Raw genomic sequence first — 26510 nt, forward strand, 5'->3', positions numbered from 1 at the left:
TGCCTGTGCAGTCTCGGCCAATGACAGGCTGCCGGCTGCCCGAGGTGATTACCACTGCGCGGCCTCTGATTGGTGCTCTCGGCCCCGGTCCTCCCCGTCGGCAAGTGAATCGCTGATTATGTCAGCCGGTCTCTTCGCTCTCTTCGCCAGAACCGACGATCCAAAAGTGCAGCTCGCAAAGCATCACCGGCCTTGACCTCGTCTCTCCTCTCCCCTCCCCCGTCTTTTTGTGCCGCTGGTTTCCCTTCCTCCACCACATCTCCCCTCCTTCGGACTCATTGGAAAAGTGTTTCTTTTCTCTTGATCCGTCATCATGAGCTCCTTGGGCATGCGGAGCCTAGCTCCCGCAGCGAAGGTCTGTATCCGACTTCTTTCGCCGTGATGCCGAACCCTGGCTCACCACGTTCCCTCTATCTTCAATGGTCTTACTGACTCGTCTTACTGGTGCAGATTTCACGCACTTTGGGCCAGAGACGTCTCTTCTCCTCTTCCCGCCCGGCTGGTACGCATTGGACTCGCATGCCCGCCCCTGCCTACATCTGCTAACTCGTCCCTCCGCTAGCCCGGATATTTGGCAACGGCCCTCTGCGCGCCAAGGAGGCCGAAGGCTTCATTGCTCAGAAGTACCCCATCATTGTAAGCTACTACGTGGATATATGTTGTGGGAGCGATGGTCGCTAATGCAATTGCAGGACCACGAGTACGATGCCGTCGTGGTCGGTGCTGGTGGTGCCGGTCTGCGTGCCGCTTTCGGTCTGGCGGAAGCTGGCTTCAACACTGCCTGTGTTTCTAAGCTTTTCCCCACGAGATCTCACACTGTTGCCGCTCAGGGTGGTATCAACGCCGCTCTTGGAAAGTGAGTTGTTCTATATCCTTGAGTCTTGCGAAGGCGCTAATGGTCCGGCCTGCAGCATGCACGAGGATGACTGGAGATGGCACATGTACGACACCGTGAAGGGTTCTGACTGGCTGGGTGACCAAGATGCCATTCACTACATGACCAGAGAAGCTCCCGCTAGTGTTCGTGAGCTGGAGGGCTACGGTTGCCCCTTCTCCCGTACCGAGGACGGCCGTATTTACCAGCGTGCGTTCGGTGGTCAGTCGAAGGAGTTTGGAAAGGGTGGCCAGGCCTACCGTTGCTGCGCTGCCGCTGACCGTACCGGTCACGCCCTTCTCCACACCCTCTACGGACAGTCTCTCCGCCACAACACCAACTACTTCATCGAATACTTCGCCCTCGATCTTCTGATGGAGGACGGCGAGTGCCGCGGTATCATCGCCTACAACCAGGAGGACGGAACCCTCCATCGTTTCAAGGCCCACCACACCGTCCTGGCCACCGGTGGTTACGGACGTGCCTACTTCAGTTGCACTTCTGCTCACACTTGCACTGGTGACGGTATGGCCATGGTCGCCCGTGCCGGTCTCCCCAACCAGGATCTGGAGTTCGTCCAGTTCCACCCCACTGGTATCTACGGTGCTGGATGCCTGATCACCGAGGGTTCCCGCGGTGAGGGTGGTTACCTGCTCAACTCCGAGGGTGAGCGTTTCATGGAGCGTTACGCTCCTACCGCCAAGGATCTGGCCTCCCGTGACGTTGTCTCCCGTTCCATGACCCTCGAAATCCGTGAGGGCCGTGGTGTTGGTCCCGAGAAGGACCACATCTACCTCCAGCTGAGCCACCTGCCCGCTAAGCTCCTGCACGAGCGTCTGCCCGGTATCTCCGAGACCGCCTCTATCTTCGCCGGTGTCGACGTCACCAAGCAGCCCATCCCCGTCCTGCCCACCGTCCACTACAACATGGGTGGTATCCCCACCAAGTACACCGGTGAGGTCCTGACCCAGGATGAGAACGGCAACGACCAGGTTGTCCCTGGTCTGTACGCTTGCGGTGAGGCCGCTTGTGTCTCCGTCCACGGTGCTAACCGTCTCGGTGCCAACTCTCTTCTGGATCTGGTTGTCTTCGGCCGTGCCGTCTCCCACCGTGTCCGTGACATCGCCACCCCTGGCAAGCCCCACAAGGAGCTGAGCTCCGACGCTGGTGCTCAGTCCATTGCCGACCTGGACTTCGTCCGTACCGCCGAGGGCCCCAAGTCCACCAACGACATCCGCAGCGCCATGCAGAAGGCCATGCAGTCCGATGTTTCCGTCTTCCGTACCCAGGAGAGTTTGGATGAGGGTGTTGAGAAGGTCACCGCTATCGACCAGACCTTCGACCAGGTTGGTACCAAGGACCGCAGCATGATCTGGAACTCGGATCTTGTTGAGACCCTTGAGCTTCGTAACCTGTTGACCTGCGCGTATGTATTCCTGGAGAGTTTTGTAATGTTGGATATTGGCTAACCCGAGTCACAGTTCTCAAACCGCCATTGCCGCCGCCAACCGTAAGGAGTCCCGTGGTGCTCACGCCCGTGAGGACTACCCCGACCGTGACGACGAGAACTGGATGAAGCACACCCTCACCTGGCAGAAGAAGCCCCACGGTGAGGTCAAGCTTGGCTACCGCGCCGTTGAGCACAACACTCTCGATGAGAGCGAGTGCAAGTCGGTGCCCCCCTTCAAGCGTGTCTACTAGACGCGATGTATTAGCCTAGGGGATGGTGGAGGAAAAGAGCGTGACGAAAATTCGACCGTGTTTATTTGTGTGTTCATATGTGTATATCCAAGGTTTCTTTCCAGGCGATGAGTTTGGTGTACTCACGTGTATTGTCTTTTATAGCCGTTTACTACATCCCATACAATGGAGTTTTTGTGTTGAGCCACAGAGCACTGTCTCGTGTTAATGTCTTGCTGCAAATGGTAACTGCATGTCAAAGGAAGGCTGGCGTCAGCGCTCGCATCCTCTTTGATCCTGCGGCCGAAGACAAAGAAACTAGATGACCCGCAGGGGGCTTTTCTCGAAGAACCCCTTAACGAAAGACATTGACCATAGACCCTCGCAGGATTCTCCAACAATAGTTTCTAGTACTACCGATTCCGACCTTGTGGTAAGCCGACGACCTTCTCGATCGGTCTCAGAGCTATAAAGACCGCGGCGATGGATGCATCGGATTCGCCCCATGGAAAAGCACCCGGGTCCCTTGTCTGGACGGGGCGGCAATGCATCTCCTCACGAGCTTCTCGGGTTGAGTTGGAAACTTTACCCACTGCGGGATGAGCAGAACAAAGAACGGGATTCAACATTCTAGACGGCGTCGCCCACTGTGGCTGGCACTGACTAAGTTTTGCCCTCAAATCTTCAAGGAAAATCGATATTTCATCGCCATCGGCACATGTCGGTGAACATCAGATCATTACTTCGTTCGTTTAGATTTCTGATACTCTTTAAAATTACTGTGCCCGACTATTGATTTAGTTTGGTTTGTTGTGTTGTAAGCGATATCTGCAGTGCTTGCAGCATGGCCCGTCTCGCCGTCCGCCAGAACGGGTCTTGTCCGGCCAATGCGCAGTGGTATGTCTGCGCTGCTGGCGGGTTCAAGGGCTGCTGTTCGGTCGATCCGTGCACGACGGGGGTCTGTCCGGATGAGAGTGCCAGCAGTGGAAGCAGTGGTGGTAGTAGCAGTTCTTCTCTCGTTGATGCTGCTCCCACCACCAAGGATGAGCCCGTCTCCTTGACGACCTTGGTTCAAGAGCCTGCCACATCCACAATATCTACTTCGTCTGCACTATCTTCTACTCCTACATCTTCATCAGAGACCAGCACAGGCGCTCCATCATCCGTAAGGAGTACATCGACAGCTTCAGGAGCTTCTTCCACAACGATGGCCACAACTACATTCTCAACCTCAACTCGAGATCCTACCACGACACTCACTTCAACAACATCTACAGTCTCTACCCAGTCCACTACTCAAGCCAGCCTTGCAACATCCCAAGACTCAGACACATGGCACCCCACCGCAGCCCTAATAGGGGGTACAGTGGCCGGCGCCGTATGCCTCGTCCTTCTCGTCATCTTATTAGTATTCTGCGTTCAGCGTGCCCGAAAACGAAGACACCAAACTTTTACCTTGCTACGATGGCGCAGTATACATAACAGCAAACCAGAGTCACCAAACGGTATACTCTCTAACCATTAAATCCACCCATATCGTAGTAGCAGACTAACCTATCCCCCAGGAACCTCTCCCCGTCCACCACCAACAGCAAGAACCAGAAGAAGAGGAAGCACCTCCCCCCTACCCAAGTACACCCATCACACTCACACCCACAAGCACAAGCACAAACACGGCCATAGCCACACACCATCCCTGCCCCCATTCACATTCCCGGACTCAACACCATCCTACCCCTACAAAAAGAACCGTGCTGCTGAACTCAGCGACACGGGCTTCTACCGTCCTCGTGCCGAGCTTCCCGCTCAATCATCTCGGGAATTGATCAATATTCCTGTCGAGAGAGGATGTCGATGGGATTGTGATGGTGGAGATGGAGCATCGGATATGATTGTCACTGCTGATGGGGCGGTGCTGAGGGCGACGATCAAGACGGTGGAGGCGGATAGTCCGTTTGCTGTTCATGATGGCGATGGGTCGAGAGATGGAGGACCGCCGGGGTATTCTGGGATTGAGTATGGGATGAGTGGAGGGTGTGGAGTGTGGGGGGATGATAGTAAGAATAAGATATGATACTGTCATTTACTCCTGGTTAATTGACCGTTATGGTAGTACTGTGGTATGCAGTGCACTAATGTATATAATGGAGGAATATAATAGTATTGGTCAGAAATGAAGGAGACAGTAATCCGAGATCCTATACACATTTAAACATAATTCTACTTTTAAACCGGACTATGTACCTCTTACTACAGAACATCTCCAAAACCTGAAACTGATGCACAAGAAAACCCATAACATCAACCGAGCAGGAGCATAGCAACCACTTCCTACTCAAAAGCCATAACATTCCTCGTACCCTCCAACCCCTCAACCACCATCTCAACAACATCTCCATCCCTCAGATACGTCGACGGAGTCATCCCACCACCGTCTCGACGGCGTCCCAGTCACGATAACAGTACCCTTTTCCCACGTAGTCCCCTGCCCAAGAAAGCTACTAAGATGAGGCACATCGAATAGTAAGTCATTAGAGTTTATACCCTGACAGCCCTCGCCGTTGACCAGCATCTAAAGACGCAATTTATAGGCTGTGCCGGGACCTACATGCGTAGAGAACTGCTGCCTAGAGGAATTCAAACAGATTTAATCTTTTGTAAATACCTTAGGGGGCACTAAAACCGGACAAAGAAGGAGCAAACTTGTCAGAACCCTTGCTGAAGCACCATTGGAGCACGCGATCCTTCTTGCCAGCGGTGACATAGCCGGCTATCCACTCGAGGGCATTTTCTTGTGGAAAAGTTTTTGCCGGTTATCATGGGCTTGTCGCTTGCATAAATCCTTTGTTCACTGCAACTGCAGAGTGTCGGTGAATATACCGATTATCTCTTCATGATTCACGGAGTCCTGAGCAATTCAGTGAGTACTAAGGGTGTCCTCATTATACGAACTTGCCATGGATGTAGGTACCGTGCTAGATACGAACCCAAAAGATATGATATATATATATTCTCACGTTGACTCGCTGGGCGAAGGTCTCTAGGCGGCGGTGTTGGATACTGGGGATTTATTTGGTTTCTTTGATATGTTGTGGTTGAATAATGTACCTGGCAGTTTGTTTTGATGAGTTCTAGTTAACTGGTAATGGGAGGTTAACTATCGCTATAGTACTAGGCATGTATAAGTAGTTGCAGTGACTGCCCACATTCATGACATTTTCCTGGAAAAGAACATGATCTATTTTAAAACGCATATTAACACAACCATGAACAAAATATATATAATCTACATAGTATGTAATCTACACCTCCAAAACACACCAACAAACCGTCCACCCTACCGTCCCCCCCAACTTCTCCATAACCCTCCTACTCGCCAAATTATCCTCCGCCGCATTCGAATGCATCCACCCATCATTCAGACCCTCATCCTCCTCAATCCCCCTCCTCATCACCTCCCTCCCCACAACCCCAGCCAACCCAAACCCCCTAACCTCCTCTTCCACATGCAACGTCGCCAAACTCCCATCCGTGCCGAGAAACGCCCACGCAACTGGCGTCTGAGTCACATCACCATCGCGATACACCGCGCAACTCCTCAACTTCGCCAGTGTCTCCTCCGATCTAGGAATGACTGTTCTCGACCGTACAAGTCCTAGATTCTTTTTTGGGATGCAGCCATCGCTGAAGTGGAAGTCGGGAGGTAAGTTCCCTCGTTCCCTGTCTTGAGGTTGATGGCAGATGACTTCCCTGGGAAGAAGGTACTTGACGTAGACTGGCTGACTGAAGCGGTGGACTTTGATCCCCGGGATGAAATCTGCGGGTGAGGTGGCCTGCGCGAGAGAGTAGGAAGTGTTGGTGTTGACGAGGGTGGAGAAGAGGCCCGTGTGCAGGTTTCCGAATAAGAAGGCGGTCGGGGGAGGAGGGGGAAGTTGGTGGTCTTGGGGTTGGGTTTGGGTTGAAGGGGATTGGGATAGAGTGGTGAGGTAAGGGGGTAGAAGATGTTGCTTGATGTGGTGTAACAGGGAGAGGAGTTGGGTGCGTAGGAGGGGGTGGTGTTGAGGTGGGAGGGTGGTTATGGGGATTGTGCTAGTATTGCTATTGCTACCACTATCACTACCAGTGGTGTCTCCTGGGGATGATGGTTCTGGGGAGGTGCTAGTGCTAGTGTAGGGAATAGAGGCGGTGCGCTCGAGACTCGAGTACACCATGACTTGATTCTCGCGGCCAGCGTTAAGGTCAACGTAGGCGATCAGCCAGGGGAGGAAGGATTCAGGATCCGAAGGAGCTGCAGGGACCGCGGTGTCAGGTGCCAGAGGAGTCGCAGTGTCGGGGACCCGGGGACCTGGAACTGAAACTAGACCAGGATTAGAGACTAGTTCTGGAATTGACTCCCCTGAGGCTGAGGGTGACACTGGCGACGAGGCTGAGGACGAGGCTGGACCCGGGAATGTGGTTAGGATAACTGCAGTGGGGGACGGATGGGCGATCTCATGCTGGATACGGCGGAGCAAGGGCAGGGAGTGAGGGAGATGGGACCGGAGCAATGAAAGCAGCTGGGTCTGGGTCCATTCAGAATGTGGTGATGTTTCGTCGAAGCGACAGGCCTGATGGAGAATGGGATCCGCCTTGTCCTGGGCATGATCCCGGGTTGCAGTTGACATCCTTGTCAGTGGTGTAGCTGGCATGTGTGCCTGGCGGGTGGCTGGCTGTTTGATCGACTGCGAGTGGGTATAGGCCCGTAAATAGGGAGAAGTAACTAGTAGTTAGGAGGAATGTGAGTGGTGGTGGGATGCCAGACGGAGAAATTCAGATAATGCAATGGAAGAATGGAAGGAAAGCACCACGCGAGAGATGGAAAATGTCCGTGTCAACAGTGCTCTAAAAAATTGACACTTTGACGGGTTACCTTAATTGAAGGTGAGTGAGTCATGAAAATAGGCTTAATATGACGAGTCGTTAATTTCGGACGTGCCCGAAGGCGTCATTTTACCCAATTGGGGTTGATATGATATAGCTTAAGGGGATATAGTAGTCGGTAGTTAATAAGCTAAGAGAGGAATTTGTCATTCTTCCCGAGCACGATAGATGGTTAGTAGATAGATAGATGGAGAGATAACAAACAAGCAAGCCCGTGTTAAGGTGCAAAATTCCTCCTGTCGGGGACCCCGACTTCCCCGATGTGGCGGTGCGTCAAGACACCTTCATCAATAGCAATGGATACCTTTAAAAAAATTAAATCTCCTAAAATCAGGAGTTAATTTATTCATCCAGTCTAATTCATCCAGTCTAGTTTGAAAATTCAACCCTGACAGCATCAGCATCATAATCATCCATTCTAAACCCCCGGGTTCCTGCGCCCGGTTATTTTTATCCCGTCTAGAAACGAACTAAAACCCCCTAGTGCTGCCTCCGTCGCATGTCTAGTCTCCAGCTGGTAGCCAACTGCGAGTGCTGGTGGCTGGCTGATGTTGAAGCAGAGATTTCATCTTCTGGGCAACGACACCATGTGGGCCTGAATGGAATTGTTTTTCCCTTGTTCTGTGCATTCTGTGTGGAGGAGAATTCTCCTGAGCCGGTGTCGGTCGCGTTTTTGACAGGTCCCATGCTCCCGGGTCGTCGTCATGCCCGTTTGGGTAAAGGAGATGTGGGTGTAGCTTAATTAATCTATGGGGTTGTGATTTGGAATTCTGGTGTTTTCGCGTAGATTATGGAGTCGTCGGGATTTACGTGGAGTGATCGACGCATGTTTTGGAACTTGGACGATTATGTAGTGGATAGTATAGTAGCTGCTTTGGGTATATTGTTGTTGGGGGTGCGATGTATATTGCTTCATCGGATGGAGTAGTAGATAAAATATACAACCAACATTGTATGAACTAAATATAGTAGTAGTAGTTATGTGACAATTTGCATCGCTGTAAACCAGAGTAAATGAAGCTTGGAAGAAATATATATATTGAACATAGGAAATATATTTTCACATAGGAGATTCATCATCGTAACCATCATAGCTAATGTACATTCACCACGGACTGCGCGGTCCAACCATCCAATCTTCCATCGCCAACCACTCACTCCAGCGGGCTTCCGCCTCGCGTAACTCTTCCTCTGCAGCTGCTCGCAATGGCCGTAAAAATGGCGTTTGCTCGTCCGGCAGAATATCATACGCCGCCTTTGTTGACGCCCACCCGCCGCTCTTTGCCGTAAACAAGTAATTCACCCGCTCTTGCTTGACAATGCTCCCCACTCCCCTGACCCAATCTTCTCCGAAGAACGCGCCAAGCACCTCAGGACTATCCTGTGCTGTTACGATGAGGCGCCGAATGTAGGCGCGTAATGACGGATGGGTTGCCTGGGCCCCAGTTTGCTGGCAAGGCAGTCGAATGTTGAGAAATGCGGCCAACGACTGCACTGTCGGGGTATGCTGCGCATAGGAAACAAAGAACTGCGTGCATGCCAGGTACCTCGGGTACCAGGAGTCAAGGAGGTCCGGGCAAAGGTCTGAGGCAGGCTCGGGAACCTCTTCCGTGCCTGTGCGCATAAAGGGTTGATCCTGAAATTGACAAGGATCAGGGTGAACAGGCCAGCTTGGAGACGAAGGTGTCATGGGAACAGCTAAGGCCGGAGGTTCAGGTCTACCAGGACTGGTTTCAGTGTCCATGTTAAGACAAAGGGGTTCTGCGGGAGGGGTTGGCATGGCTTCACGACGATAGGTGACTCAATGGAAACTATGGAAGTGGACTTACTTTGGGGTTGATATGCCAGAGATGCGGCGGAGAAAGGATCGTGAAATTCGACGTAGGGAGGAGGTGAAGTTGGCCTCGAGTCTTTCCCGCAGGGGGACAGATTCATATGCATGTTTGTATTCATGACCACGGAGGAAGGACATATGATGTCTGAGAGGTTATAGACTTAGAATAGTGGAGTGAAGTCTGGTGAAGATGGAGAATTGGTGAATTCGTGGACTTCAAGCACGAGGGTAGGCCCTCCTTATACTCCTCGTTTCCTCCATGTTGGGAACGACGGTCAGACCGATAAAAATCGGGGATTAGCATGCGGAAATGCAAGGCCCAAGAACGGTGGGAGCAAGCTCACGAGGATCCGCATGGCAGGTGGAGCTGGCGCGCAAACTATTGCCCATGCGAGGATCTGAGGCTATCACGGATTTGCTGCTATTGACGGGGATGGGTCAAGCCACAGCATTCCAGCCACAGAAAAGCGAGCCACGATTATACTATGATAGGACTAGTGGAATAGTTCGTGATGTGGCGCGGGTGGGGCGCAGTGGCTGTGCAGCCCTATTCCGGCCTAAGTGTAAGGCCTTTTGAAACCTGAGCCTGAGGTACACCGTCTTGCCGCATTGGGTTACTGCCCAGGCAACCGTGACCTAATCACTGCCCTGATAAATCCCAGGAACCGCAGGGGGAGACTTGGAACTACTTTGAACTACTGAGTACAGAGTCAATCCTGGTGTCTTAATGTCTTAGTGCTTCAATATTACTCTACTACTATACCAGATCATTACTAGTAGCCATCATCCACCTCAATGATGTATGGCCATTGTTTCTCTACACCACAGATTTGCAATCCCGGGAACCTGGACAACCCCAGCGACGCTAACACCAAGGATTTGGAATGGCCAAGAGCACCGGGGTCTGCTTCTCCTTCGCTTATCCTCCTTCCCCTCAACCCGCTCACCCATGGTTTAATCTATCGTTGATTGCGTTTAATAAAGCGACCAGCGCCAATGGGAAACTAATATGCGACCGTGTGAGTTTAGCAAGTCTCTCATCTAGTGCCTTCTTGAGTTACCCATGTCCTAGGTCTGGGTCAAAGCCCACCCACCGCCTGCAAACCTAAGTGTGGTCCTGGCCATCGGCGACCTGGACTAACCTTGACCACAACTTGTTGTCTCCCAGACCAGACTAATTAATCTGCCCACTACTCTACCCCCCCAGTCAATGGAGAATCAATAGTCGACACCGATCTGTGACAGCTCCTCTGGCATCCCCGCACCCATAGACGACGCAATCATGACACATGATTACCTACTAGTAGTAACTCTCTCAATCTTACACATGGTCCTGATGACCTTGGCTTATGCGGGTGATTGCGAACACCCCCCTGGGTGGTACAGGCATGCGCTCCCTCTTACCCTCATTGTCATCATACATATGCAACCCCCCAGGAACTGCAAACGTGGAGGAGATCCGATGCACCTGACTCCCCAATATGCAAGGGGATGGAGGGGGAGGGAGGGAAGGCCTGCCAGCGCGGCCATCAGCCATCGCCCATCGGAGACACCGGTGGTTTGGACGTCGATCAGCAGCGACCATCCAGTCAGCCAGTCAGACATAAATCCAGCGTCGTGTTGAGGCCTGGCGTCCACGCTAACCCTGGGTCCACCGCCTTCGCCTGCTTCAGCCGCTGCTTCGAGCCTACTCCTCATCCGGTTTAGAGAGACCTGGCGTGCCTGACGGGTGGAGACCACCGAACCTGGCCGAACCGCTCAGTGGGCGCTCACAATGCTTGTAGGTACCTGCTTGCTGGGATGTCTATTCTGGACCTGAGAGATCGGGATAGCCGCTCCATCGTAGCCTCTCTCTTAGTCTTCGGACCGACATGGCCCAGCTCGTCAGGACGCTAGTCAGATTTAGACAGATTCGTCCCAGTTTTTACCTGGTCGCTGGTTCGCTAGTCCCGCAGGCTTATGATATGATGAGATCATGACTGCCGCTAAAACTCAAATCATTCGGGCGATTAGATCCATCACAGTGGACATGCCCGCCAGCCATGGAGGCTGCAGAGATTAAAGAGAAAAAAGAAAATAGTAAAAATGGAAATCTTAGGCCGGCCAAGCCCAGCGTTAATCCAGGGTCACCCTGCCATGCGCTGAAGCTTCCCCACTCTAAATGATTACGGACGGAGTGGCTGACCGTCACCCTCCACCACAGCATGCTTTGCTATCTCATGCTATATAACCATCAAGGTTTCTCCCGGACGGAAGGCACTCGTTCTCCATCCATCACAAAGTCTCTTTCAGAACGTGTATAATAGCATTGATCAGTGCATTGTACAACTCTTCCAACTACTACTACACTATCCTCTACAAACACCACACTCGTCTGTCGCTACCTTGCTCACTCACCATGCCTTACCGCACCAACTACGAGCCTTATGTGAGTGATCTTGTTCCAAAGGAATAGAATACCAATTACTGATGCCTTCTAGACTAGCCAGAGCTTCGAGATGAAGCGCGAACTTTCCACCGAAGAGATCCTCTACCCTCTCGGGACACTCTACCCACACGTCGTGGCTCTTCAGCTCCAAACCGACGAGTACCCGTGGTGCAAGGCCAACCACTACGCTGGATATGACAGCAGCCTTTCAGTGGACGAAGCGTCGGAGCATTATTCGACCAAGTCGATGCTACGCAGGAACAGTGGTATGTGCACACGTCCTTCATCGGTTGCCTCCGGTTTCAAATCCAACCAGTCTGATCTGTCAGACAAGGTGCATATGAGCCACGCTAACGTCTGCGCAGACTCCACAGCATGCCGCATTGTGTCACGAATTCGGCGACTACTCAACCGCGACGAATTGCGACGTCGCCGACAGGCCTGATTGCCTTCCTTCTTTTACATTTATGTTTTGTCGATAAACTTTTTTCATTCTTCGACTTTCTTCGACGACGACTGTTTTTTTTTCCACCAAGATTCTGCATCGCTACTGAGCGATACCCGTCTGGCATGACGGTTGTTTCATTTGTTTATCACCAACATCATCACATCATCACATCATCACATCATCTCAACATTGTCCAGCATGCTGGATCACTCTCTGAGACATTTCCTTATCTGTTTGTTACATTTCTTGTCACCGGTTGCACTGGGAGTTTTCTTTTCGGGATGAGTTTAGCGAGGAGTTTCGGGCATGGGAAGCAAGGGAGAATCAGGCACGGCCGGTTTCGGTATTGATTAAACCTGACTGACTGGGTCAGATGAGTAACATAATAATATCAATGAAGACATGTGAACAACACCCCCAAGGTCATCTATCATCCATTAACCATCCTCATCACTACGTGAAAAATGAAATAGAGTACGGAGTAGATAGTATGTATGGTTCAGGAGAACGAAGATCTGCCGTAGACTTGTACAGTAGACAACTCGTTCCCGACTTGACTCCACCCACACGGGGGAAAGGGCCCATGACAAACGAGGGAGGGAGGGATGAACCCAAATCCCCAAACCCAATCTAATCAACAGCAGCGCACAAACACAGACTGGCAGGATCGAACCTGTTCGAACAGGTTTGGACGTGAAACCCATCCCACAACACCCCCTGCAGACGCCCCGTGAGGAATTGACCGACAGACCGACAGGCAGACAGATCGATACATCCCATGACTACTGCTATCTACTAACCCACACTCACTTTCTCCCCTTTCGTGATAAAGCCCGAGACATGGCCGACGAACAACACGCGCAGCCCCGATGCCTAATTATCCGAATCGAGCCATCCCCGCATTCCATATCATATCACCAGCTGGACAGATCAGATGCAATGGCACGAACCATCGGACGCCTGCTGCAAGTGCTCATCACCACTAGTTTCCTGTGTGTCACGATGATCCAGAGGGCTCCTGCTCCTGCTGCTGCTGCTGCCGCTCCCCTTTCATTTCAGATTCTGCAGCGTGGCTGTCAGAACTTTGAACGGGTGTTCCCGCGCTGGCCGCGATGATAAGTTTCTAGAGGGCCGAGGGGCTGGGGAGAGAGGATCAGATCATGATTTCAATATGAGAGATCAAATTCGGTGTCTGTGCGTGGAATTGCCCTGGAATTTTTCATGAGGCAATTTACGCTTTTGAATTACTATTGGTAATTTGATGATGATGCTGATAATGATGCTGCTGATGATGCGAAAAGCTGGTGCATGACCGAAAGATGGATGCCGAGGGATGATGACCGATTTCTGCGGGGTGTCGATCAATCAGGGGAAAAAGAAGTAACAAGAAATCTGGAGTTTGAGGAGAAACCAACAACCAACTGAGCGGGTGTTGCTTTCTTCCTCCTTCCTAACAACCCATCTTTTCTTTTCTTTTCTTTTTTTCCCATGACGAAGCCTACGATAAAACAGAGTTAATTAAGACCGGTTTCTTGATTTTACATGCAGCGCGCAGGCCGCCATCACATCTACCACCACCACCACCCACCATGCGCCTCCACCTCCACCTCCCGCCGTCTCTCCTCCTCACCACCACCCTCTTCCTCCTCCTCCCCCTCCTCACCACCGCCAAATTCAGCCCCCTCTGCATCCGCGTCCTCACCACATTAACAGGCCGCCCCAACGACATCTTCACCAAATTCCAGCGCGAAGTCTGCGACAAGGGATGCCAGCCCACCGTACCGCACTGGGACCTATGGACGCGGAACAATACCTTCCTCCCGGCGGTGCGCAGTCTCATGGAACATGTTGATAACCCGCGGCAGGAGGAGGCGATGGTGCGGCTGGGCGATGATGTAGCGGATGTGATTAAGCGACAGTGCGGGCCATTGTTGCAGGGGAGGGATATTTGCTCTGATGATGAGACGTTGGCGGCGTTTGGGACGTGCTTTAAGAAGGGGTTTGTGCGGGCGGCGCTGAGTAATTTGCCGACGTTGTTGCCGTTGGCGAGGGAGGAGGTGTGTCGTGAGCAGTTGGAGTGGTTGAAGAAGGATGAGTTGTGGGAGGTCATTATTCCGGGGAAGATGAGGGAGTATGCGGGTGTTTGTAGGGGTTTGGGTGGGGGGTTAGGGGGGTTGGGGGTGGTGGGGGTGGAGGAGTTGTTGGGGGTGTAGGTAGTATTTGTTTTGGGTTTGGGGGAAATAAGAAAATGAGCAACATAATATTCTTGAATCTAGTGCATTCTCATTTCTTTTGATGTAGTAGTAATGACCTTCCTCAGACATCACGGTAAAATTGAAGTCAACTCAAAACCCGGTAAACACGCATGCAAATGTTTCAAAACTTCATCAGTCTGGTCGAATGAATACGATAGTGACCCCACGATATAAATTGCTGGGTTAACCTTCGCTTGGACAAATGGACTGCCGCATGATAGTAGTGATAAGTTTAGCTGATAATAACCTTTTGGCCAGAGGGCCCTTCACGTCTTCCCAACAACCCTTTCAAATTCAGCCACATCATTGTCAAATATTGTTCAACCGAGGACCTCCAAGTAGATCCAACTTGGAATGTAATAGTTGATCAGGATTGATATCGGTTTGCTTGATCCAGCGCTTGCTAACATAACTAGGTAAAGGTCAGCCATGGCTCTCTATTTGGCCAGGGGTCTGTAATACCTCCAGTGTATGAGTCCCATAAACATGTCCGTACAGCAATTGATGAAGACTTCTCGTATACGGCGTCCTTGGGCATTCTCACCCACACAGAGCCTATCTGCACTGGCGCAGAAGCCCTCGACTTCCAAACGACAGATATGGTAGCTGAGCTGCATTGCCTGGTTAACATCAAGCCCTGTGTTTGCCATAAGCACCGGGATCAGGTTCTCCAGTTGTCCATCATTCTGGTGTTGTCAGTGTCAGTCGAGTGTAAAATATGAGGGATAGCTCTCATGACATACATATTCCTTTTGGAATGAGTGTATATCGTTTGATCTGACGATATTAACACCATAGTTAATGTCCATGAATGGGAAGAGCATTGGGTAAATGACTTACATGTGAGCCAAGTAAGATGTATGTTTCCACATGCGGGACATGTGCTCATTCTCCACGTGAGCCCTCCTAATATTGAATCCATATGCAAAGCTTGTTGATTGCTTGGTAAGAAAATTAGAAAGCGGAGAACACAGCAGAACACTCACGGAAAGGTGCATATAACACAGTACACAGCTGCTGTCCGCTCTCTCCGTTGCCAGTAACTCTCCACCATTGGCATGGCACTGCTGCTGAACAAACTGTCAACGTTGCTAACGCTGGAAACATATCCCAGCATTTGTTCGAGAAGGATTTGGCAAGTTTCTTCGATAGTCAGTCTTTGCATACAGCATACATATTGGTATATGTAGCATACCTTTGTCACAGTCCTGGCGAATGTGAGCTCCAACTTCGTCCCAGCAGCGCAATGCCTTTTGCTGCTCAAGTGGAAACTGTGACAAGTCTGGATATTCACCTTTAGGACAAGATTGTACTTGAAATATTCCAGACTTGCATCTCGGTAGAGAGCCGCCGCGTGACGGTCGTCCTTTGATGCACCACAATCGAACACTTACCGGAAACCATGTTCCTCAGCATATTCCATCATAAGTGGGAAGAAGGGCACTCACAGTCATCCCAGATGAAATACTAAATTTTGTCAGTCAGAATGTATGACAATTAGTAGGAAGCGCCGAACATACCCAAAACATGTATTTTGCCACCGTGCAGAGTTTCTCATATGAAGTGTCCGAGCAAAGAACAGCAGAAAACAGAGTGCAATCGGCCTGTTCAAACTTTCGCCTTGTGAGATCATCATCCACATAGCTACTGCAAGTCAGAATGTGGCCCATTTCATGAGACTTTATGTCGGGGATTTCAGTACCGTCGCACCCAGGGAGCAAGACATTCATCTCGTGTTTTCTGGTACATAGGATGAATCTTGAGTTCCCAATCAGGAAGTAGCTTGTATAGGCTTGGTATTGTAACACTTCGGCCTTTGATAGACTCGCGCAGTTGTATATACTGATCACTGTTATAGAATGGAACTCATGGCTTCTAAAAGAGAGAACTATAGACGATATGGCTGTGATGGACAAGAATGGGGAAAATTGCGAACCCTGAAGGAGTATCGCCATTATATACCTGATTTGAGAATTGCGACATGCCGTATATCCGGTTCTGGATTCGAGTTTTATGTAGATCCAATAAGGGAACAGCTGGTTATCATTGCCCATGGATTACACTGCAGTGATATTCCGGTGGATACGTTTTACTCGGCTGCCCAAAAAGATATTGATTGCCTCGAAATAGTTTGCTTTCCCTACTACGCTCAGGGGGCGAAGCCAACCGTCCCAATTTTGATTTAGGTATCTGATCATATCCACTCTGTATCGCGATTGCTCCAAGTCTCAAGTGGCATGTCCATTCTGGAGACAGTACCTCTGAAACATAACGCTTTGTACATAGCACACGCCTCGCAGCCTGCAGATCGGTTCCTTTTGCAGCCAAGTGATCAGTTTTCCGAGGGATTTAGATGTTCCTATTTCAGCAACCTGCACAGAAACTATGTAACTATGATATAAAAGATAGCCGAACTTTGTGTGACGCATCTTTGTGTTGACCTGGCACTCGCATTGGACTGGCGCCAAGTAGGCACGGTCTCCCGACAACCAGATAGTTGATGATTCACTGCCTTGTAACTGGAGATTTCGGGATTCCGCGTCAGGACGAACAGGAGGGTCATGGAACAATCATCCGTATGTCTTTTGATAGGCAGCTGCTGTCATGGATGTAGGTAAGGGACTTATCTTGAGTTACTGTGGGCCGTTTCGAGTCCATGGCAGTATCAAAGCAGCAGGTCAAACGCTAAGCTTTACATTGAAGTCTACGAGCCTTACAATAGACATTCTAATTGAGAGCAAAAGGTCTAACTTAAGGGAGCAAACCTATGGAGTGAAAGGGTAAAATTCACCTTGAAGTACAAAGAAATTTCTCGAATCGTTCATTGTAGAGTCCTGTGGGGTAACTTGTGAAGAGAGTTTCACTAGAGGAAGAATAGTAGCAGTATGTGTAATCAAGAGAACTTGCAATAACTTGTAGTACTAGTCTAGCTCTTATCGTTAACCTGATAATCACAGCGGGTTATGCATTGTATGCTATGTACCCTACGTCACATTGTTAGTCACCCACATCAACACCAATAACATCTACTAGAAGCAGAGTAAGGGATGATAAGCTTTGAAGCGTCCCTACTTTCCAGGTTTTCATGTGAAGAGCATTGGGAATAAGATGAAATCACTATACCGCTGATATGGTGCACAAGAGTATCACAGTATCCGCATTTGGTCAAAGTACAGTCACATCTTGCAATGATGGCAAGTAAACCGAAGTTCTGCGTACCACCCATATAGATCAACAAGTCCTGCATTTTGTGTGGTTTTTTCCCCATTCTTCTGACTTTATATTCTTTATAAGGACCGGTTTAGATTCCCCCTATGCTCCAATATGAACCGCTGCTAAGGCTTCAGTTAGTACGAAGCGCGTAGAAGCGAGATTAGAGAACGAGTGATCCTAAACATGTGTACTTCTTGTCTATTTCTGGTATCTGCAGCGGTAGTATACAGCCAGCTCTTCATTATCTCAGAGTACCCTCGTCCATCTTGATCATTCAGCTCGCGGCAGGTGTATAACAAGCATTCCTCCCATGCTCGGGGCTGTCCTTTTAGGGACAATCATATACAGGTCTGATTGTGATCTGGCTTTGTTCGGCTTTGGTATGCAGATGTTGAGCAACTATACTTGTTTATCATCATGTCGATCCCACCCTTTCTGATGCAGGAGATTGCCACGATTATGGGCATGCTGTCCGACCTTCGGTCACAGCCCCTGGCGCCACACCGGTTACCGTGCATGAGCACATTGCTCTTAGAAACTCGGCTCGCTCCTATCGTTGCTCATTCGGTGTATGTAGGCCGCTTTGCTGAATCGGCATATTGACCTTCTGGAATGCTCTCTTTCTCTCTGGTCTTGGGACGCAGATCGGACTCCTACACTGTGTACATCTACTGGGCTACGGTAAATACTAGTAGTCTTGTTTTGCGTGCCAAAAACTTAGAATTACCACTGACATCCCTGTTATGCTCAGAGGAAGACTTGATCTCACTTGAACATGAAGAGCAACATTGGTGCTCTTTGAAAACCATGCCGGTTTTGCGATGCGTTCACATTCCATCGTACATGAATCATTCATGTAATGTTCTGTCGCTGCACTCTGCTTTGGCCTGGAGTAGGAAAAACAACGATAATGTATCTGATTTTAAAATGATCTTTGAGTAGCACCAGACATCTGTGGTCTACTGTTTCTACAGTAAGTTCAGGGTTAGATTCAATAGGGGATCCACACTGATAGCGAAATCTCAGAGAGAACAACCACAGCTACTACCTTGATTTCATATGTCGAGGTAATTTGGACTGTACAATATCATTTTTCCCCCTTATATTCTCCTAAGGGGTATATATCTGAAGAGAGTGGAAATGATGGGAGAAAACGTGAATCCTGGTTCAATTCTCCGCCCGAATGGCCCGATCGGGCAATTCGTCATCGTGGGCTCTGACTTCCTTCTCCGCCTTCACGTCATCTGCGTTTCCCCCTCTGTTTCTGCTTCCTTGAAATCCGCTTACTTCTCGCCATTGTTACGCCATTGACTTCACTGTCCTCTTACATGCCCCCGCCATGACAATCTTCATACCTGTCTCCTCGTTCTGATGGCATCGGCCACCGTCTCCCGCGCCTGGCGCTCCCTTCCCTCCCAGCTTGCTCGCCCGCGTGTCCATCTCTCCCCTCGTGCACCCCGTCAGCCTCTCTTGCAACTCCGTCAATATGTCCAGGCAGGCCATTACCAGCCTTTCGTCCCCCCCTCGCCAGCCTCCCTAGGTAGACCTACCAAGGCCAAAACCTACGATCGCACCCGAAAATGGCTTCGTCGGCTGTTCTACCTCTCTCTAGCCACCGGCACCGTCTACGTTCTCGACACCCAATTCTACGCCTCGTCTCTGACACGGACGGCTCGCACCTTCAGCTTGGGTCTTCTGGTAGCCCTGGATTACAAGATAAACTTCCGTCCCAACCCGCCGCTGGCCAGAGACATCAACGCCGTACACACCCGCAATGCTGAGCGTCTGTCCGACCTCCTGCGTCACAATGGCGGTCTGTACTTGAAGATCGGCCAGGCTATCGCTATGCAGTCCGCTATCCTGCCCCCGGAATTCCAGAAAATTTTCTCGCGCATGTTCGATGACGCCCCTCAGAACGACTGGAATGATGTTGAGAAGGTCATCCGCGAGGACTTTGGCCGCTCCGCTGAGGAGGTTTTTGGCGTCTCCTTCTCTGGTGAGCCCGGCAAGGGTGTTATGGAGCGGGCTGCGCGCGCGAGTGCCAGTGTAGCACAGGTACATTGGGCGCGTCTTCCGGATGGTCGTGAGGTAGCAATAAAGATACAGAAACGTGAAATTGCTCAACAGCTGAAATGGGATCTGTGGGCTTTCAAGTAAGCTCCCACCCCGCACCCTGCATCGCACACAAAATGCTAATGAGAACAGAGTCGTTGCCTGGATCTACAGCCGTACCTTTGATATCCCATTCTACAGCTTGGTTCCTTATGTGTCGGAGCGTCTCTCCCTTGAGACCGACTTTGAAAATGAGGCCGACAACTCCGAGCACATGGCGCGTTTGGTCGCCGGGGAGTCCCGTCTCCGCGGCCGCGTGTACATTCCGAAGGTCTACCGCGAGCTCAGCTCTAAGCGTGTCATGACCGCCGAGTGGATTGAAGGTGTCCGCCTCTGGGACAAGGACTCCATCACGCGGACTTGGCGTGGCGGTTGGCGCAGCGGCACCCCAGGCTGCCATGGCACGCCTCTCGATGCGCGCAATACCGAAGACCTTGTCGCCAAAGTGGCTCGCAATCCGAACCTTACGACCAAGATTAAGCCCGAGCGCGATCACTGGCGCGGTGGATACGCCCGCGCTGGTCTCGGCCTTTCTCTTAAGGAAGTCATGACTACTATGGTAGACCTCTTCTCCGCACAAATGTTCCTCTGGGGCATAGTCCATTGCGATCCGCACCCAGGCAACATCTTCATCCGCCGGACTCCTTCCGGTCATCCGGAGCTTGTCCTCATCGATCATGGACTTTACATCCACATGGACACCGAATTCCGACACCAGTACGCCCGCTTCTGGAAAGCCCTTCTCACCTTCGATAACACCACCCTTAACTCCATCGTCCGCGGCTGGGGCGTACAGAATGCTGACCTCTTCGCCTCTGCGACCCTGATGCGACCTTACCGCGGCGGCGACCTCTCGACGCACCGCTCCTTCGAAGGGCTCAGCAAATCTGAGCGTGCCACGCGCCACTACGAAATGCAGCAAGCTGCCCGCAAAGCAATTCGTGACATACTCGGCGATGAGTCCAAATGGCCCCGCCCACTGATCTTCATTGGCCGCAACCTTCGCATTGTTCAGGCCAACAACCAGTTCCTGGGCTCGCCCGTCAACCGCGTCAAGATTACCGGAACTTGGGCGTCCCGCGCGCTAGTCGAGTCTCCGGACTTGTCGGCATCGGAGAAGCTGAGGAACTTTGGTCGCCATCTGCTGTTCCGCGTAGTGCTGTTTAGCACGGACCTGTTTTTCTGGTTTACGAAGGTGCGGCAGTTCTTGAGACTTGGTGGTGGTATGGAAGATAGCATCGAGGCGCAGATGCAGGGGATGGCCAAGGATATGGGTGTGGAGTTGAGTCAAAATGTCTTCGAGGGTTAGACAGGGTCTGTGGTTGGACTGTATAAAGGGATCTAGATGTATATTTACCTCTCCTCTATGATATGCTTAATATAAAAGAGATAGAGAAAACTTCACTGTTAATATGGCACATCACTATGCCCATAGGTTTGGATACTTCATCACGAGTTCTTGATATTCACCGATGATCACGTTGAATCATTTCGCACAGAGTATATCCATCGGAAGTAAATAAATGGACCCGACGTATTGCCGATAAACGGTCCACTTGAGCCAGTTCAAGGCGATATTGATTCATAGTGCAGCCGCCGATTTGCCAGGTTTCGGCCTACCCCACAGCGAGGATCCATCCGCAGGCCATCAAAAACTTACGAGATTCAGCCCTACCATAGACCTTTCAGGGGTCCAGCTCTAATGAACATTTTAAAAGATATCCCTACCCCATAAAAACCAAGAACTACCCTCCCATTCATTACAAACTCTCATTCCCCAAGACCTTATATCGAACTCCCTAACCAAATCACCATCATCAATGCCATGAACCATCCTCCCATCCCTCTTCGAAACCCTCTCCTTCTACCTAATCCCATCCCCAGAATGGAGCCCCTTCTGGTATAATCTATATGAAGGGTTAGGAACCTGCATGATTGTGTGGATTCAGCTCTACTTCTTCGGCATGTCGACTGATATCACTATCCAACTTGTCGGGTTTATTGCCATGCACCTTGTTACATTGCCTTTTGTAGTTTGGCATGCTTACTATGGTGATGGATGGACGGAGGAAGCGGTGGATATGTGTTTGGGGATTGTCCCTGTGTTGGGTTTGGATGTGGTTACTGTTTGGTTGGTGTATTGGAGGGGGAGGGGGGGATTGGGTATGTAGTTTGTTTGTTTGTTTGATGTTTTGGGTTGGATTTGCTTTTAAGATGGTATGTTTTATAGAAGTGGGTGGGGAACTGACGGATTACTAGATGAGGAATTAGGAGGGAAGGATTGATTGGGTTCCTGTTCTTTGACCAGGTGATGCAATTGGAATTGATAAAGGAAATTATACGATGTAGGAATCCAAATATGTGATGTAAGTGTGTGGTGTCTTGCCAAAAACACCTTGACTGATGCAGTGGCCACCACAGACGAGAGACCTTCGAACATGCTCCATCTATACACATTCAAATATTCCATGATTGAGGAACCAGACTATACAACTATTTACTTGCTGGGGAATATTGACAACATCTCCGACATATCCCTTCACCCCACCCATATTCCACCCTTCACCACGTATAAAAACTTCAACTCCTCACCGTCACAAACAAATCCCCCGCCGGCGCTGCCGCCGCCAACGACGGCAAATCCATCCGAATGTCCGGAACTATCGGGCTCTCCACAACGCCCCCATCAGCAGTCGTTACCTCCATCTTGAATCTTCTCAAACTCATCGCTACCAACAAATACACCTCCCGCTCAGCAAAATACCTCCCCGGACACAGCGTATGCCCACCCCCGAACGGGAAATACTCCTTCGCCTGTCTGATCTTAGGGTTCTTCAGGAAGCGAGTATAGTCAAACTCAGCGGCTCCAGTGCTGAAGACACCCTCAGCCAAGTGAAAGTTACGCACGGGACCGAAGACCTGGTCTCCTTTGTGGATGACTTTGCTCCCGACGGAGCAGTCATCTACGGCTTTACGCACTGCCGTTGAGAAATTGTATAGCCGAAGGGCTTCGGCCCAGAGGGCGTTGAGATGGGGACATGCGCTGGATAGTTTCTCCATGTCGCATCCTTGGTCTGAGGTTGGGCTGGGGAAGCAGGCAGATATTTCGCTCTCGATGGATGCTTTTAGGGTTGGGTTGGTGAGAATATGGGCAAACATCCAGAAGGCGATGTAGTGGGCGTTGTTGTTTATCCTGTCGTTTACCAATTAGCTTCATTAGTGTTAGAACTTTTGGTGTGGCGGATAAACATACGCCCAACAGATCATCATGATTAGGCCAGCGCGGTCATGAGCGGGCAAGCCCAGGTTAGTCAGTTCAGAGTTCATAGCTCTGAAGATCCAAGCTGTATTTCTTCTCTTGGATTCAGGTAGATCCAGATATACAGCGAGAGCCGCGATAACACGTTTGCGATCTGCTTGCAACCCCGGCGCGAGGAAGTGGGGGAAGTTATAGAAGATCTTCCAGCTGGCGTCTTCCCAGCGTTGGTAGATGCGGGTAAATTCCGGCTCGATTTCGAATAATTCCTCGCCGAAGAAGGTTCGGAATGCGCTCTGCGCTAGGACGTAGCGACAGAAGCGTCCCAGGGGGAGTGTCACCGAAGTATTGGCTCCATCACATTTGAAAGATGTTACCTCCCTAGCCAGACCCTTACGTAGGAGTGAGATATCAAGAAATCGAGACAAAAACACTGGATAAGCATTTAATAATCCATTAAGGTGCTCACCCGGCAGTAGCTGCGTCTTGAACCACTGGCTCTGCAAATGCATATAAGAGAGTTTCTTCGGATTGGCACACGATAGCAAGGATCGCTCGCGTGTCTGTTCGTCGGGAAGCAGACGCGCTGGATCTGGTTTATACAGGTTTCGCACATGATGTGGTGTTATGCCAAAGGCCATGAGCATGCGGGATGTGAAGGGGTCGTAGCTTAGTGCACTGGTGTTTCTCCACACGCTGGATAGGTCTTTGATGTCCCGGATGATGACTGTTGTGCCTCCCATGAGGATGACGCTGTAGGGCTCGGTGTCGGGGAAGTAGGCACTGTTCATGTACACGTTGCTTGTTAGTTACCTTGAACAATGAGAAGGCGGTTCAGAAGAGTCTTACTCTCCAATTCGATATACATTTTCCGCGCATCGTACAAATGAGAAAGTGTGGCCTGTATTAATTGACACGTCAGCCAATAGAGCTCCCGGGAATAGAAGTAGAGATAGAATGAAAGCCACGCACCGATGTATGGAAACCAGTACGGCAGCACGCGTGGCTCTTGAGGATAGAGCGAGGGGATGATGTAGAAGCGCCAAAGGTACCAGCCGTACCACAGAATGGCTACATATATGGCACCAGAGGCGAGAGGCCTCTCTACGGTCCCAGGAGGAATTGTATGAAGAGAGAACAACCAGTCCATAGCGAAGCAATCGACAAATTGCACTATTTTTACACAGAAATGTGACTAAGAGTTTGAGAAGTAGAAAGTAAAAAGAGTAAAAGGAATATTTGGATTATTGAAAGGAGTTAAATGTAGCATCTATCTGTGGATGTCATGCTTTCCAGATTGCGCGGGATGGCAAATGAGCACTGGTGGTGGTGGTTTTTTTTTTTTTTTTTTTCCCAAGAGAGTTTCCCCATCATGTCTTAGTCACAAATCCATCCTTTCCTTTCCCGACTACACCATTCCGGTTTACTATGAGGGAATTTAGAACCTGAACTTGAGGTTGCGTCGAAGCGAGAAGACCAACCTCCGCCGTTGCGATATACTAAGTCTGGTAGCGTATAATATTCCGTATTACAAAGACTGGCGACTCTAGTAAACTTTCTAGTGTGTATAGTCGATAATACCGCATTTAAAAACGTGGTAAATTTGCAATTTCCAAATGATCATCCACTTCTAGCAGGTGAAGCCGCTGTCTTAGCGCAAACTCCCCTCTTGGCCCCTCACGGACCCCACCCTATGTGAGAGTATGAATTAGAAAAGAGGACGGATACAATGGCCTCTTGAAGACCCAAAGAATATCAAACTAAGATAATTGTTTGAAACCGATCCCTGTCTGGGCCCCCGGACCTCCCTTCAGGTTCTAGGACACGATCATCTCCTCAAGTCTGCCTTGTTTCGCGGCATAGCCACAGATTGCACTATAGACCTTTAGCCTTCTGCGCTGTATATAGATGTCTCTTGAGTCACCGGTCTTTTTGAGAAGGTATGCAATCCTTCATCAATACCCCGACAGCCTTGCTTAGTGTGTCAATCATGACAGCCACCTCTGAGTCTACAGATCTGTCTCAGGTTCCTGCGGGAACCGCACCTGCCGGGGTGACTCCCAATCTATATGGCAATCCCCCGTCTTTACAATCCACTATTATCGGATTTGCTGCAGTGTTCTATGCTTTGACCACAATCACTGTCTCTCTTCGCTTTTATTCGGTTTTTCGAAGCTTTCAGAAGGTTGCTACGGACGATGGTAAGCCACCCACAGAAAGAGGAGCCAACTAAGCATTGTACATGCCGCTCTTCCTGACGTCGCGCTGACTAGTCGGTTACTCTAGTACTGTGTATACTTGCAGTGGTACTACTATAATAGCGCGGAAACATCCGCATTCTCCATTATTCCTGAAATAGCTAACTCTTTCTGATTCGGGACAGATCTGCACTTTTGCCTATATGGGCTTTCTTATCCACTGTAAGCATCTCCCCAGCCCCGTCTAATGGCAAATAAGTCGAGTTCTCAAGAATATTGTGGCCATCTAGTAAGCTACGCAGCTCGGCATATGTGGGATGTGCCTTTATCGTGGCTGTATAGCGACCAGGAATACTGGCGATTACGGCTGGCGCAGAACCTGTTCAACCCGCTCGCCTTTTTCTTCTCACGGGCGCCGGTATTTGTGCTCTATCGTCGTCTGTTCGATGCGCCACTTCATCGCCATTTTTCTAAGGCGTGCTGGGCTGGCTTGATAGCGGCTTTCCTCCTATACATCCATACCTTCATTCTGACGGCTGTTGTTTGTGCTCCGCGCGCGGGCCACTCGTACATCGACATGGACACCTTCGACCGCTGCTCGATGGCCTTGCCGGATGCAATTGTACAGGGTGCAGGGAATATCCTATTGGACGCTTACGCTCTAGTCCTGCCCCAGCCTATTATCTGGAAATTGAAGCTATCACGGCAGAAGAGACTGAACATTGCCTTGGTGTTTGGCGTCGGCTGCATGTACGTGACAAACCCGCCGGCCGTCCTACCGGCCCCACGTTCCATACCCACATCTGGCAGCTCATTTGTGGATGCTACGGCGTACACAGAAATCCTCTCTCACTAACAAACGTATCCTTCTTTAAGCGCTCTACTAGCCAGCTGTATTAGCATGTACTACCGCGTCCAACTGGAAGTAGGAACTGATACGGACTGGAACGAAGGTGCTTACGACATTACCTCGTAAGTCCTAACCCTCCTCTCCCCCCCCCCCCTTTCCCCACCGTGATGCTCTTGGCGCTCGTGGGGACGCTAAGCGAACTTATTCCAAGGACTGGCTGACTTATTTCCTTCCCTCCTTTGGCCCGGCAGCATTCTGGAGCTCAACATCGCTATCATCTGCAGTTGCTCGCCAGGTGTGTGGCGACTAATGCACCGAAATGACAGTCACGGCACAAATTCGAGGAGTACGAGCAGCGTACCTTCCAGGCGACGACCGTGGCCTGTCCTCCTTTCCCCACTAACGGGGACCATAGCTGGGTTGCTTGGCCTATCGCGGGATG

At 50.5% G+C, this 26510-nt stretch overlaps 11 protein-coding genes across 11 annotated transcripts; 7 read left to right on the plus strand and 4 right to left on the minus strand.

Annotated features, from left to right (window-relative positions):
- The first annotated feature begins 181 nt into the window (after nucleotides 1-181).
- On the plus strand, nucleotides 182-2766 carry BO87DRAFT_375430 (succinate dehydrogenase [ubiquinone] flavoprotein subunit). The gene is made up of 6 exons (XM_025623041.1): nucleotides 182-355; nucleotides 451-502; nucleotides 563-636; nucleotides 693-856; nucleotides 912-2300; nucleotides 2356-2766. The coding sequence occupies exons 1-6, from the start codon at nucleotides 314-316 to the stop codon at nucleotides 2573-2575; spliced, it is 1941 nt and encodes a 646-aa protein (XP_025481291.1). The 5' UTR covers nucleotides 182-313; the 3' UTR covers nucleotides 2576-2766.
- Nucleotides 2767-3398: 632 nt separating this feature from the next.
- BO87DRAFT_414931 (uncharacterized protein) lies at nucleotides 3399-4875 on the plus strand (the record flags this gene model as incomplete). Its single annotated transcript, XM_025626654.1, has 3 exons — nucleotides 3399-4059; nucleotides 4120-4611; nucleotides 4811-4875. 3 exons carry the CDS (start codon nucleotides 3399-3401, stop codon nucleotides 4873-4875), a joined length of 1218 nt encoding a protein of 405 aa, XP_025481292.1.
- Nucleotides 4876-5762: 887 nt separating this feature from the next.
- On the minus strand, nucleotides 5763-7540 carry BO87DRAFT_414932 (uncharacterized protein; the record flags this gene model as incomplete). The annotated part of the gene is made up of 2 exons (XM_025626655.1): nucleotides 5884-7540; nucleotides 5763-5792 (listed from the first exon to the last, which is right to left on the minus strand). The coding sequence occupies exons 1-2, from the start codon at nucleotides 7240-7242 to the stop codon at nucleotides 5763-5765; spliced, it is 1389 nt and encodes a 462-aa protein (XP_025481293.1). The 5' UTR covers nucleotides 7243-7540.
- A 1039-nt stretch (nucleotides 7541-8579) lies between these two features.
- Nucleotides 8580-9673, minus strand: BO87DRAFT_405789 (uncharacterized protein; the record flags this gene model as incomplete). Its single annotated transcript, XM_025625956.1, has 2 exons — nucleotides 9304-9673; nucleotides 8580-9235 (listed from the first exon to the last, which is right to left on the minus strand). Exons 1-2 carry the CDS (start codon nucleotides 9425-9427, stop codon nucleotides 8580-8582), a joined length of 780 nt encoding a protein of 259 aa, XP_025481294.1. The 5' UTR covers nucleotides 9428-9673.
- A 2033-nt stretch (nucleotides 9674-11706) lies between these two features.
- On the plus strand, nucleotides 11707-12181 carry BO87DRAFT_424713 (uncharacterized protein; the record flags this gene model as incomplete). The annotated part of the gene is made up of 2 exons (XM_025627252.1): nucleotides 11707-11736; nucleotides 11789-12181. The coding sequence occupies 2 exons, from the start codon at nucleotides 11707-11709 to the stop codon at nucleotides 12179-12181; spliced, it is 423 nt and encodes a 140-aa protein (XP_025481295.1).
- Nucleotides 12182-13564: 1383 nt separating this feature from the next.
- BO87DRAFT_332003 (uncharacterized protein) lies at nucleotides 13565-14340 on the plus strand (the record flags this gene model as incomplete). Its single annotated transcript, XM_025620352.1, has 1 exon — nucleotides 13565-14340. A coding segment is annotated over exon 1 (567 nt), but the record flags the coding sequence as incomplete, so codon positions are not given.
- Nucleotides 14341-14876: 536 nt separating this feature from the next.
- Nucleotides 14877-16422, minus strand: BO87DRAFT_405791 (terpene synthase family protein; the record flags this gene model as incomplete). Its single annotated transcript, XM_025625957.1, has 10 exons — nucleotides 14877-15125; nucleotides 15183-15216; nucleotides 15280-15369; nucleotides 15426-15582; nucleotides 15635-15733; nucleotides 15769-15828; nucleotides 15888-15906; nucleotides 15960-16083; nucleotides 16142-16281; nucleotides 16402-16422. The coding sequence occupies 10 exons, from the start codon at nucleotides 16420-16422 to the stop codon at nucleotides 14877-14879; spliced, it is 993 nt and encodes a 330-aa protein (XP_025481297.1).
- A 2486-nt stretch (nucleotides 16423-18908) lies between these two features.
- BO87DRAFT_457971 (ABC1 kinase family protein) lies at nucleotides 18909-21155 on the plus strand. The gene is made up of 2 exons (XM_025628839.1): nucleotides 18909-19805; nucleotides 19858-21155. The coding sequence occupies exons 1-2, from the start codon at nucleotides 19024-19026 to the stop codon at nucleotides 21071-21073; spliced, it is 1998 nt and encodes a 665-aa protein (XP_025481298.1). The 5' UTR covers nucleotides 18909-19023; the 3' UTR covers nucleotides 21074-21155.
- Nucleotides 21156-21503: 348 nt separating this feature from the next.
- On the plus strand, nucleotides 21504-22110 carry BO87DRAFT_25154 (uncharacterized protein). The gene is made up of 2 exons (XM_025618867.1): nucleotides 21504-21927; nucleotides 22024-22110. Exons 1-2 carry the CDS (start codon nucleotides 21696-21698, stop codon nucleotides 22047-22049), a joined length of 258 nt encoding a protein of 85 aa, XP_025481299.1. The 5' UTR covers nucleotides 21504-21695; the 3' UTR covers nucleotides 22050-22110.
- A 220-nt stretch (nucleotides 22111-22330) lies between these two features.
- On the minus strand, nucleotides 22331-24009 carry BO87DRAFT_332007 (cytochrome P450 oxidoreductase). The gene is made up of 5 exons (XM_025620353.1): nucleotides 23993-24009; nucleotides 23870-23921; nucleotides 23490-23803; nucleotides 23018-23321; nucleotides 22331-22957 (listed from the first exon to the last, which is right to left on the minus strand). The coding sequence occupies exons 3-5, from the start codon at nucleotides 23761-23763 to the stop codon at nucleotides 22345-22347; spliced, it is 1191 nt and encodes a 396-aa protein (XP_025481300.1). The 5' UTR covers nucleotides 23764-23803; nucleotides 23870-23921; nucleotides 23993-24009; the 3' UTR covers nucleotides 22331-22344.
- A 1001-nt stretch (nucleotides 24010-25010) lies between these two features.
- On the plus strand, nucleotides 25011-26194 carry BO87DRAFT_305289 (uncharacterized protein; the record flags this gene model as incomplete). Its single annotated transcript, XM_025619316.1, has 5 exons — nucleotides 25011-25221; nucleotides 25307-25326; nucleotides 25404-25440; nucleotides 25509-25968; nucleotides 26095-26194. 5 exons carry the CDS (start codon nucleotides 25011-25013, stop codon nucleotides 26192-26194), a joined length of 828 nt encoding a protein of 275 aa, XP_025481301.1.
- Between the last annotated feature and the right edge of the window lie 316 nt (nucleotides 26195-26510).

This window comes from Aspergillus neoniger (assembly GCF_003184625.1).
Source record: "Aspergillus neoniger CBS 115656 unplaced genomic scaffold BO87scaffold_11, whole genome shotgun sequence".
In the NCBI taxonomy this organism is placed as follows: Eukaryota; Fungi; Ascomycota; class Eurotiomycetes; order Eurotiales; family Aspergillaceae; genus Aspergillus; species Aspergillus neoniger.